The following is a 13507-nucleotide window of genomic DNA, read 5'->3' as shown; positions in this document are numbered from 1 at the left end:
GATGAAAGAGCTGCCCCCCCCCGTCAGTGAGAATGCAGAGGCGGACTTGAGTCGTGTGTTGATCGGAGGGGGTTTGGCGGTTATTGTAAAACTAAACTAAAACTGTTTTTTTTCTCTTTTTCACGAGCGACCTGGCCACAAATGATAGCTCAACGAATTGGCTTATCATGTGAACATTTATAGCAGCCAAATAATCTGAACGCACATTGATTCTAAATGTGGAGGGAAAAACCGGATGATCCGGGGAAAAATCCCAACTCCAAATATACAGCAGGCGTCAGGTACGGGATCGAACCCACGGCCTCCAGTATACCAGGCGAGGTAGTTAAGAGCAGCTGTCCTCTGTTCGAGATAGAGGGCCATCCTGTGAAACTATCATAAACCTGGCCGACCATACTTTACGGCTCCCTTTTGTGGTCGCTACATTATACAATGTCTTTATAATTGATGTAAAACAAAATTCATAACCAGTGCGGCGCAGTGTTAACTTCTCAAGTTGGGCCATGGAAGAAAGCACTGGACTTTGGTAAAGGTCAACGTTAATTGCTGCAGTAATATTTTAAAGCTGACGAATGCATTCTCATATTTAGAGTTAAGCAACTTTAAAGTTACACAACTTTTACTACTTTTTAGTACATATTGACAAAGGTGGAAACTCGCGTTGGACAATCCGAGACAGCCTTGGTATCCATCCCGCACCTCCGATTAGCATGGTTGGCTACGTACGGTGCGAAAGAAGTTCAACCTGCATTCATACATACATCTTCACGATAACAATTGAGCTGCGTTTTCATTTAAGGGACTAAAACGGTTTTCATATACTCACCAAATTATATACAGTATTTTTTGGTAATTGTTTACAAAGCCTGCACGTGCAATAAAAGGGCTTCATTGCCTTCATAATGCATTAGCTCCTCAAAAATTAGATGTCTAAACCACTACTCAGGGGCCAGAATGGCGTTTGATGACATGGCCAACAGTTGAAGTTGCCACGAGCACAGCAAAACGCCTGTGTCAAATGATGTGTGTGTGTGTGGGGCGGGTGGTTGGCGCATTGCGCTCCGAATCATGGGAGCCGAGTTCGATTTCTGACTCGGCACATCAGTAGCGAGTGGTATCTCAACATTTTATGGATTTCATCGTAGGTGGCTCAGCCTTAACAGAGTACCTGATGCGGTATATAATCAACATTGCTCGAGAGACAAAGGTGGTCAGGCGTGATACGTACACAGTGAAGCAGTAGGTTCCCATTAACACGATTTATAACGCGCATACGACTAAACGGGAAGGGGGAAGTTATATGACCTTTGTGTGTGTGTGTGATGCAGCCCTCTTATCACTCTGGTTGATGCAACATTCCTCACCATGAACAGCTTGAACGTGGACAAAGGATATGAGCGAAGACTGAGGCCCAATATTAATGGTAAGTCTCCTTCTAATGCGCACACTCTCACACATTTCCTATCATACGTTATTTTGCACCACCATTGGGCACCTCTCCTCTATCCACATCTGGTTTATAGTTGGCTATTATGCAACCAAGTGATCATATGAAAGATTGTTTTGGGTTCGATCGTGTAAAAATAAAAGTGTCGTTAACCCATCACCCGATACAGCCAATTAGTAAGGTTCCTCACGCAAACCAAGCGATCACCGCATCTTTGCCCCACAAACACTACCACGGATTATTAACATTTCACAATGAATCATGATAATGAATCAAGTCAATTGCAGTTCATCATTGATGTTGAGGTCAGATCGCGTGAGTACAATGTGTCTCATACATACACCCTAATTCACCCAACAACCAATAAATAAAGTTTTCACGTGAACAAACGTGCCAATGTATTAATACTTTAGGACACCGGTATGTTGAACAATCCGCAAACATTTAACGATTGGGTACGATGTTTCACTGGTAGTTACAACCAGCATCAAATAACATATTTTTGACTCATTGGCCTAGACCAGGGATCGGCAACCTACGGCTCCCATGCCGCATGCAGCTCTTTAAGGACTGTTTCGTGACGTTATTTATTAATAACCACCGTCTGGTATTCAAATGCATTGTGGCTCTTGAAATATTGAAGTTTTTTTTTTACAAAAACGACTTGTTATTTTGGTTGCTGACCCCTGACCTAGACCGTATTTTAAACACAACGACAGTACATAGGGCAAGGGCATACTGAACAATATTAAACACTCAGTTATCAATGGGGGTGGAATATCTGCGTGGTATATATGGAATGGTTCGAGAGAGGCGCACATACTGTTATGGGAAGGCAACACTATTTATTAATTAACACAACGTTAACTCTTAACAATACACATAGGGTGGTAACCACCGACCTATCCTCGCTAACACTCGTTAACACTGACACTCTGATAGCAACTTGCGTGGCCAAGCAAGGTGGGTTATTGCTTGGCCACGCTGGCTTGAGGCTTCGCTTCACTCTTTATGAGGCGTCTTCATGAGGCATCTTCATCCCGGACCCGAGCGGCCCCACAACAGGTGCGGAGGTCGCTTATATGTGTCTCGGCGTGGCCAGGCCACACCCCGACCACGCCCACCTTCGAGAACCCTCGAGAAGACTCTGCGTCTAGCCTCGTGGCCTCCAAGGTCCCCCTGGGGCCCCCGGCTCCCACCTTGATCCGGTCACGTGTCCGGTCGGGTTAATCCAGGAGTGCCACGGCCTCACACAACCCCTCCGGCACTGACCCACGGCCTCCAGGCCCCCCGACCTGGCCGTGACGTCACTCCCGCATCCGCACGTAGTGACGTCATGCGTGTGTGTGTAGAGCCACACGGTAGTGACGTTCCCACACATAGTGATGTCATGCATGTGCGTGTGTTGACCCACACGCATACTCTTTTGTTCTTTCGGTAAAGTCACGAAGGCCTAAAATAAAATAAATCACGACGACGTTTCGGGTGCAACACAAGCGTCCGTCATTAGGTGGGACAACCACAGCAAGAAACATTTGCTGAAATGGGCAAAAGTGCTGCTGTAACAAGAGGCTATATAGGTAAGAGAGGGGGGAGGAGCAAGGGGGGAGAGATAGAGAGGGGGGGTGTGGGGTAGGGGGAGGGGAGTGCTGCGAAAACGTTGAGAGGACGAGCAGGCAAAATGCCGGGGGGGGGGGGGTGAGGGAAGTGGGCGGGGCTGGGAGTGGGGAGCTGAAACAACAGGAGATGTGGAAATGAAGGTAACACCATAAAGCAGTTAAGGTTTTACCTGGTTAATAACATCCTTCCAATGTCTTCTTGGTTCTTTCGGTAAAGAACCAAGAAGATGAATCCCTGCAGTCACGAAAGCTTTAAATCGATATGTATCCTTCCAATGATTGCTCAATTTGTATCCATCTTCTCGGTTGAAGTTATGTCTATGTTTATATATCTGGATGGCTTCATGAACAAACCTTTGATAGTAGCCCGAAGGTTTGCAGAGTACCTTGGTCTCGGAAAAAACAATATCATGAGAGCCCACAGCGTTATAGCAATGGTCAGCTATGGCGGAAGTATTAGTTCTGCCGTGTTTCAGATCTGACTTGTGCTCGTGAATACGGTCCGAGATATATCGTTTCATTTCCCCAATGTAACTCCCACTACAGGTGCAACTTAGTTTGTAGACTCCAGGATATTGTATGTCAGGAATGACATCCTTCACAGATGGGATTAGATCACGGATTTTGTGGACTGTACTGAATCGGACCTGGATCTTGTGTTTATTTAAGATTTTGGAAATATTTTTGGTAACGCCTGCTATGTATGGTAACGTGATGGTTTTGATCAGCGTCTCAGGGGGTTGTTTAGAGAAGATGGATACATATTGAGCAATCATTGGAAGGATGTTATTAACCAGGTAAAACCTTAATTGTATTCATATTCTTAGGTTTTTTCGGTAAAGTCACGTAGGTAAAAAATTAAAATTAATAAAAGTAAAAAAAATCACGACGTTTCGGAAGCAACACAAGCTTCCATCTTCAGGTGGAACCGTCACAGCACGATAGCTGTATCCTCTTACTTGATACAGCTATTAATTTTAATTTTTTACCTACGTGACTTTACCGAAAAACCTAAGAATATGAATCCTTGCAGTCACGAAAGCTTCAAATCTAGAAATAAAACCTTAATTGCTTTATGGTGTTACCTTCATTTCCGCATCTCCTGTTGTTTCAGCTCCCCACTCCCAGCCCCGCCAACTTCCCTCACCCCCCCCCCCGGCATTTTGTCTGCTCGTCCTCTAAACGTTTTCGCAGCACTCCCCTCTCCCTATCCCCCCCCTCTCTATCTCCCCCCCCTTGCTCCTCCCTCCTATCTTACCTATATAGCCTCTTGTTACAGCAGCCACTTCAGCAATTGATTCTTGCTGTAGTTGTCCCACCTGATGACGGACGCTTGCGTTGCTCCCGAAACGTCGTGATTTAATTTATTTTCTACCTACGTGACTTTTACCAAAAGAACCAAAGAGTATGGATCCCTGCAGTCACGAAAACTTCAAATCTAGATTAGACCCACATGGTAGTGATGTTACAACTCATTACATATATAAGCATATGCAATATAAAAAAAAAATGTACCATACATTTCCTCTCCATTTATTAATTTATAAACATCTAAATATAATAAACGTTAACATCTGGATACCGTCAAATTGTGTTGTACTTTATAAACCTTCTTCACTGCGACAAAAAAACCCTTTTACAGCGAATCAGGATAACATACCACTTTCCAAGCAATGTCAACAGGCCAATCCTAGTATTTACTCGTATGTGCTCTGGCATGTTTTGGTTATTACAGGAGAGCCTGTTGTCGTAAATTGCAGCATGATCATCAAGCGCTTTGGACCCGTCCAGGAGACTTCGATGGTGAGACCTCAACATCATCAGCCGCTTCAACCTAATTCCGCGAATCTCTTGCGATTGTCACGCCTTTTTACCATGCACACGTGCATCCGTTTTATCAATTCATCACTGCTTCGATGAAGGCCATTTCTTTCACGTCGTCCGCTTTGTGGGGAGACTGCTTGACTCAACTACACCACACCAGTCATTGTGGGTTGATGTGAAGTTGGGCAGAATACACGTGGGAGCGTAGTAACAGTCGGATGATAGGTTTTCAGTTTTGCGGAAACTAGCATTGTCCCTCAAGCACAGAGTCCACCGCTCATCTCACTTATCCGTTTACGCACGAGCGACAACGAAGATTCAACACTATCGTCAAGAAGACTGCTCCGTTAGTTGTATACATATGCTTTCACGGACAACATGATTTATAATTCGTTTATTTTTGGTTTATATCGTGTAGGTATGTTCTTTGTTTTTTTTATAACCCTCAACTACCCGGCAAAGCCAAGCAAATGAAGTTGTCACGTGGGTAATTGCTTTGCCCCGTTTATAATAGGTGGCGCTTTGACTAAAGATATATTTAATGAAGAAACGACCCAAAAACTAACCTATGTTTTATATATATACATACCCTTCAGGGCAGTGGTATTGACAAGTTTGTTGCGGGTTTTTTGTTAAATGTGGTTATGCACCACTGCCAATGGCAATCACTTTTAAAAATTTCGTGTTATCCACAATATGCTGATGATGACTGTCGAGTGACATCGCAAGAGTGCTGCTTCTATATGGCACGCTTGACAATAGCTTTCAAAAATGAATCATGATTTAATTTATATTGTTTACATTTACCATGATAATGTGAAATATTGTATTATCTCCCGCTTCTTCGTTGTTGGGGCGGGGGGGGAAGAAGCAGAGTTATGAAATGTTGAATACTTTTTTCTGCATTAACAAAACTTAAAACTCGTGCCGGGACACCTCGGGACACGGCACAAGACAAGAACAGCCGCGACTTTCGTACACTTTACGATGGCAGTTCTTGGTTTACGTTGGGATGGATTGCCTGTCAGCGACAATGGCCTGATTCTGCCATTTGGGATTCGTGAGCGACTATTTACACCGTACATCATGGGAGTGTTCGCAGTTTAAAATGGCATACACACATTTTACATCACAACCAGGCGGTGGAGGCTACGCATGTGGCCTGTAATGGAGCACTGTGGAGGCGAGAGATGGTGCATCAAATAAATGTTGCGAAACTCCCTTCCCGTGGGCATTGAGATGCCATATCCTGGCTTGGCAGGAGAAGGCAGTACAACAAAAATTTGGACTCCACCATCTATTTAGTCTCTATGTGATATAATGTCACCCCCACCCCTCGCACGCGTTGGTTTACTCCTACGTCTGAGAACGCATTAGTTGGCATATAACAGCTTCATATTTAGAGGAATGCAGAGCTTGAGCAATTGTTGGCGGCGGTTTATCGTGTGGCTGCCTTTCTGCTTATCTATGGTTCTTCCTGCCTCCTCCTGAGATCTTCTTGATCATCGAGAGTGGACGATTACGTTTAATTACATAAGCAGCGCTAAAGAGATCTTTGCGTTTTATGTTGTATCAGCCTTTAAGGTTAATAAACATCAAACTAGGCTGACACGAAAGACGAGGCGACGCCCGACCAATCTCGTGTGTGTTGGCTGATGCAGGCTCGTGAAAATAGATCTCCTCGGGCATCCATACTCAGATAACGCAACCAGGAATAAAATTATGGTGGGATTTCAGTCGAATGGACCAATTTTCTCCACATTGTCTCTGTGAACGAAAAGCACCATACATCTTTTTTATTACAATGAAAATCTGCATGTGAACAGAAGGCCATCATCTACGTAATCATTCTTAAATTACGCAGTTGATGATGATGCATTGTGCTTAACAGATAAGTATTTCGTTTATTATTGTTGCTAGTGATGTTGTCAGATCGCCTTACTCTTATTCCTCTCCTTTACTCCCCAGGACTACCAGACGTCCATAATCCTGCAGATGAGGTGGAACGACAATCGTTTGCAGTCGCTTTTTACCTCTACTTCTAACAATTCGTATGACCTCGGCAACAACTACATCGACAGCATCTGGAAGCCCTGCCTCTTCTTTGAAAACGAGAAGACGGCGAGCGCACACGCAATCATAGCGGACAACAAGATGCTGCGTCTCTTCAGCAACGGGGACGTCTTCTACACCATGAGGTGCATCCAGTTCGCCACAACCTTCACCGCTCATGACGGCTCCATGGGCGGGGACGTGCCCAGCGGATATCGCGTTCGTCGTTTGTTGCAGATGTCACGGTTTGAATCTAACACGCCGACCTGGATCAATACTGCGGGTGTAATTAAAGTACGTGCCGTCTGCTTCAAAGCAGACGTTAAAGGTCCCGTGACACTATTTGCAAGAGTAAGCCATTTTGTGCTGTCGTCAGTTTCCAAATTTGCCAGATTCATAAATTGCCGAAAATTACTCAACTGGGATTACACAGCAATCATCGCCCCCTACTGGCAGACTAATGCCCGTTTGTAGACCAGGTTACGGGTCGCCTTGTGCCCATAAAGGAACCGCTGCCACTGGGGGTGCCCTTTCAAATGTTTGAGATGAGCTGTATCAAAAACCAAATAATCATTATTATTATTAAGTCCCGGCGTTTGGAATAATAGATAAAAACACGAAGAAACATGATACTTAAAAGTACGTACTCTTTTTCCGTCCTTCAATTGCATTCTAAATGAATTTATTCAAGTATTGTAATACTAGTTATTTTAAAACCTTGCATTGAAACAAGGAAGACGTTTAAAATATATATTGCGTGTCCATGGATTCTGTAAAGTTTTTCATCACGCGTTTTTCCTTGGAAGTGAGTATCACGTGAGTGCTGACGCGCTCGGGAATCAGTGTCCGAGGGCCGCAATGAGACAACAGGGCACGGATAACGGCTCTGCCAAACGGGGCTGGGTTGGTGGTGGCGGTATTCACTCGTATTCTACCAATTTGCAGGATACAATAGCTCATGCCCAAGAGCAAGACGAATTGCGGCATGGAACGCTATGGGAAGACCTACAGCCAGCAGTGGATATATCATTGCGAATAACGATGTTGTAAGGCAGTAATCATGGCGATGCGGTAGATTTTTTATTTTATTTGTGATACCAAAACTTTCTTTTGTTTCATTAACCGATGACATTAGATATTTAGGTGCCGTCAATGATAGTTATTTATCCTAGAAATTAGTTCCAATACTATTGTAAATTGGCGCTTTAGTTTTTTGCAGTTCTTTGATAAATTTTGGCCAGTTATAAAGACGTTACTTTCATAATAGCAACAACACTTTCGACTAAAGTTGTATTCATTTAAGGCGGCAGGTGGCACAGTGATGGTAACACTTGTGTCTCGCAGCAAGAATATCCTGGGTTTGATTCTCGGCTCGGGTTCTTTCTGGAGATTTTATGCTTTCCTTCTGCTCTGCATGAGTTTACTTCGGGGTTCTCGGTTTCCTCCGATCATAGAAAGAAAGCTCCAAGAACATACAATGTATCTGCTATTTGCCCAAACATCCCAATGCCAAAATAACTACCCGCAAATGACTTAATTTGGTAATGAGCATTGCAATATTTTCTCCCTCCTGCAAAAACTCGACAGAGACCTCTTGAAAGAAAGTGTTGAGACACCTCGTGAGTGAACAAGCGTCATAATAAATTAATATAAACAATACTTATTAAGATCTACAATATTGGTCTTAAAGGGCATGCTAAGGGCATGCTAACCATGCCCTTAGCATGCAGTAATTCAATGTGGCTTACTCGTATAATTATTGCTCGTAGTAATATCACGCACAATATTATTGATGCAGAAACTACTACTGCACAATCTAAATTACAATATTAATTATAACAATTGTAAAACATCGTAATTCAAATGCAATATCTAGGAATAATATAAGTGCCATGACCAATAAGCAGCAGCAATAAGGCAAGCAACCTAATAAAAGGCTACTGTTGTGAATTCGTGGAATGTATCAGATCTGTTGACCAAATGTTATGCTTGATAGAATTGAGTTAATACGTTTAACATTACAGACCCCCTCTGCACGGAGACTCAAAACAACAAAGATGAGCGATGTGCAATAACCGGTGCGCCATTTCAGGTTGACGATGTCACTTGAGTGCGCAATGGCACTGAATGACTACCCCATGGATTCGCAGAAGTGCCACATGAACCTGGAGAGCTGTGAGTATTCCACGAGAACTGGCCACCAGCTGCAGTGTGCTCGCATCAACAGATTGTGTACGTTTAGCGCCACCAGAGACACGTGTGTACGTATACCCTATTTATATGTACCGCCTAAATAGGCATTTTGACATTTGTTATTGCACTATCAGTGGTATATGTCATGATAATTTGGAAGAAAGGCTCAAATTTGAGATGAAACACGTGAAACTATTTGTATTTTAAAACTCCAAACATTTATTTAGAACACACTCTGCGACAATAGTTTCAATCTCCATAGGTAGCATTTTAGATATTCTGGATTTGTTTGTATAAGGTAGCTCTTAGTCTCTCCAATAACTTGGTAAAGTGACACGATGTAAAAAGGGGTTTAACCCAATCCTGTAATTAAAATGTTACATAATGGATTATTTTCCTATCTTTTCATGAATTGTATTAAATGTTCGTGCAATTTACAGGAATGGCCTGCACAAACGTGTTTCTTTTCTTTACTTTTCACAAGGATTTTTTTTCTGCCAAAAACACTGATCCCACGCACACTTGCACACTATCCTATCCCAATCATAACTCCATGCAGATGGATACACAACGCACGACGTGATTTTACGGTGGAATGACACCAACCCGATCGTGTTCAACACGAGTCGCATCGTCACCACCTTCACGGTGTACGAAGACGGAAAGCTCGGCGACTGCACGCAGACGTATGGGACTGGTGGGTAGTTCAAGACACTTCACTCAACCCCTCGAACCCGGCTCGCGCACAAACATGTTTGCAAGTAAAGACTCGCCGGCTTATTTTGCCTTCCACCGGACAAGGCAAAGAAAAATCCAAGACATTGGTTGCTGGTTATCAGTTGACCGATAATGAACATGTTTGAATGTTTAATAAACAAAACAAGGAACTATAGTGACAGTGGTGACACAACCTAAACAAATAACCATGTTCCCATTATAGGGAAGTATTAATGATGAAGTTTTCAGATTTTTTGACGAGTCAAATTTTTGTTAAAAGTAGAAGAAAAAAATCACAATTGTAGGAAAATTCAACATGCGAAATACGATTAATAAGATAGAGCGCAAGGTTTACAATTCTTTGTTGGTTTTTATGTAGTAAGCATACTTCGTTTACAAAGGCCATGCTTCCTCTCTCAAAGTTCTCAAAAGCTCCAAATTAAGTTTCGCCATGCTTACTCGTTTGTTATCAGTTCAGCTGGCTTCATTCAAGGTAGCAAGAGCTTTACATCTGTAATAAAAGACTCGACCACGATATCTGGCTTGGTGTCCTTTATTCGGTTCGTTTGCTGTCTCCCACACGGCTGTCCTCCTTTGAGACCTTCCACACGGTGCCGACGCTGTTGTTACACCCGTCACCACTAACAGCCCCGCTGTTGGTCTCTGTCGCTCCCGTAGCCTCTTAGCAGCCTCGCTGCTGTTACTCTCACACAGCCTCCCTGGCTGTACTCGCTGCAGCTCCTCCTCGTGTCGCTCCCGTAGCCTCGGACAGCCTCGCGGCTGTTTCCCTGTCGCTCCCGTAGCTCCTAGCAGCCTCGCTGCTGTCTCCCATACACAGCCTCCCTGGCTGTACTCGCTGCAGCTCCTCCACCGCTCTCCCTCTCCAGCAGCCCCACTGCTGTCTCCTCCCGCAGCCTCGCTGGCTGCTCCCGGGGTTGGTCACCGCTGGCCGACGGTGCCACCCCTCCCTGGTTTCGCCCTGCGTGGCCTCACCCTTGCTCAGTCTCCCACTCTCTCCCGTCTCCTTCCGGTTTCTCCCCTTAAGGACCCGAACCTTTCTCCCACGTCACATAACTCCACCTCTCCGTGACGTCACATCCGGAAGGTCGCTTACGCCCGCATTACACCACCCTCCACCGTAGAGAAAAACCCAGCCGACCTCGGCTGAACAATACCAAACAGTAATGCGGGCGAAACCGACCTTGACACACCAAAGGACACCAAGCATGCAATATAACAGTAAGAACAATCAACACAACATAACAATCAACGAACGTACGAGAAGCAGGCAATAAATATAACAGTAAGAACAACAATGCAACATAACAATCAACGAAACGTAAGGGATTTAGAACGTGTGCGGGTCGCCGGCCCGTCCCGGACGGTCGGCGGCCCACCCGCAGAGCGGGAACGTGATGGAGTTTGAGGAGTGACAGGGCGTAATCCTCCTGTCGATGTTGGAGGTCCACCAATGTCCCGTGTCCCTGAAGAATTAGCCCCGGACGTGTCCCGCGAATGTGCCTGCAGCGGGGTCGGAAGGGCCGCAGGGCCCGGAGTTCCCGCAGTCCTGGCAGGCACCTTCCGAGCAGGGCCCTTCGTCACCTGCGGCGTCACGGCCGGTCTGTCTGGAACAGGCACGACAGGCGCTCTTGCAAGATCAATGGACGCAGGCAGGGGAGAGTCGGCAGCAACAGACCCCGGCAAGGCAACATTAGGAGATGACGTATCATGTAGGGGAGCAACATGGTTTCAAGCGCGACGTGTGAACAAACCAGCGGCGAGATCCAATCTGAACACGCGCCGACTGAGGGTTGGGAACCTCAATGAGGCGGACGGGCCCTTGCCAAGGTTTGTGAAATTTAGGAGAGGTTCCCGGCCGCACCTGCGGGCAATGGAGCCAGGCCAGGTCCCCAACCTTCCAGGGGCACTCCCCCTTGGAACGTCGAGCATACCGCTCGTTCCGGGCCTGGGCTTTGGCCGTAGCCACGCGGGCACTCTCCCGCGCCTCCGTGACCCAGCGAACAGTGTCCCGAATGTAATCTGGGAGTGGTTTACGAGGTCCCCTCACACCGGTTCCCAATTGCACATCCATCGGCGGCACGTTTTCCCGACCATACATAAGGTAAAACGGCGAATAACCTGTAGCCGCATGAGGAGTCATCCGGTACGCCGAAAGCACCCCCGGGATGTGCAGGTCCCAATCTGATTGTTGTTCACTCACCGTATGGCACAGCATGGCAGACAATGTCCGGTTTAGCCGCTCGACCATACCATCCGTTTGCGGATGGTATGGGGATGTCCGTACTTTCTTAGTCCCAAGGCCCACGCACACTTCCGCCAATAATTTAGAAGAGAAATTTCGGCCCTGGTCCGTGAGGAGTCTCTCAGGCGCACCCTTGTCCATAACGTACCCGAACAAAAAGGCGTCGGTAATGGCCACGGCCGATTGGTCGGGCAACGGCCAGGCCATCGGCCAACGGGAGAGGTACTCAACCCCAACCAGCAAATATTTATTACCCCTCGCCGATGGTGGGAAAGGTCCCAAAATGTCCAGTGCCACCAATTCATTAACCCGAGACACCTGAATTGACTGTATAGGCGGCACATAAGGATGTTTAGGTGGCTTACGTCGGGCACAATCAGGGCACGCGCGGACGTGCCCTACGACATCTGTCGCCATGCCGTGCCAAAAATAATGACGTTGCAACGTCAATAAGGTCTTCTGCACACCCAGATGTAAGAGCGTGTCACAATGGAGAGTTCTAATTAACTCGTATCGCAGGGACGTTGGCACAACCAGACGCCAGCGTTCCTGGAGTCCTTCCCTCCACATGAGCAGACCATCTCGGAGAGCGGTTTCCGGTACCCCATCCGTACCCGGACTCCCATTCTCCACCTTAGATCGCTTCCGCAAGGACAATAACGACTCATCCATCATCTGCTCCCGAATCCAAACAGACCGCGGCAGATTCAAAACCCCGTCAGTCGGGCCCGGTTCCATCGGAGCATCCGACTTCTCGACAGCTAACGCCAGCGGCTGAGGGGGGGATAGACTGGGCGTACATCTATGCGTCCCCGACGCACATTTGCAAGGGGAGTGCTGCGGCAATCTGGAAAGTGCGTCTGCGTTCGCATGGCGCACCCCCTTCCGATGGTGAATTTGGAAGGAAAATTCCTGCAGCGTGTCCAGCCAACGCGCCAACTGGCCGGATGGCTGATCCATTTTAAGAGCATATTGCAAGGCCGCATGATCCGTACGCACGATGAAGGAACGACCGTAAAGGTACGGTCGAAACTGACGTAGGAAAAAAACAACGGCCAGGAGTTCCCTGCGAGTGACACAGTAGCGGGTTTCCGCGGGAGACAAGACCCGGCTACCATATGCCACGACGCGCTCTACGCCCCCTTTAGACTGAGATAATACCGCGCCAATACCTGTGTCACTCGCGTCCGTATCAAGAATGAATGGGTGATCGAAATCGGGATAATCCAATGTTGGGGCCGTAGCCAACAGATCGCGCAGACTCTGAAAGGCCGCCTCTTCCGGCGGTCCCCACGCAAACTTACGTCCCTTACCCGTAAGGAGGTGCAAGGGCCTCGCGATCGTCGCAAAATTCGGCACAAATCTTCGATAATACGAGGCAAATCCCAAAAA

The 13507-nt window shown here is 46.4% G+C and overlaps 1 protein-coding gene across 2 annotated transcripts in view; it reads left to right on the top strand.

Annotated features, from left to right (window-relative positions):
- Positions 1-13507, top strand: part of LOC144741987 (glycine receptor subunit alpha-2-like) — a 28820-nt gene that overhangs the window by 2020 nt on the left and 13293 nt on the right. For both annotated transcript variants that reach the window (XM_078624592.1, XM_078624517.1), the window contains exons 2-6: positions 1329-1423; positions 4802-4869; positions 6859-7088; positions 9035-9117; positions 9695-9832. In XM_078624592.1, the coding sequence (XP_078480718.1) occupies positions 1329-1423; positions 4802-4869; positions 6859-7088; positions 9035-9117; positions 9695-9832 (614 nt within the window). The remainder of the gene's footprint in view (positions 1-1328; positions 1424-4801; positions 4870-6858; positions 7089-9034; positions 9118-9694; positions 9833-13507) is intronic.

The sequence above is a fragment of the Lampetra planeri genome, chromosome 1 (genome assembly GCF_965212315.1).
Source record: "Lampetra planeri chromosome 1, kcLamPlan1.2.h2, whole genome shotgun sequence".
NCBI lineage: Eukaryota > Metazoa > Chordata > Hyperoartia > Petromyzontiformes > Petromyzontidae > Lampetra > Lampetra planeri.
The sequence above is the reverse complement of the archived record's forward strand: the minus strand, read 5'-3'. Positions and strand labels throughout refer to the sequence as shown.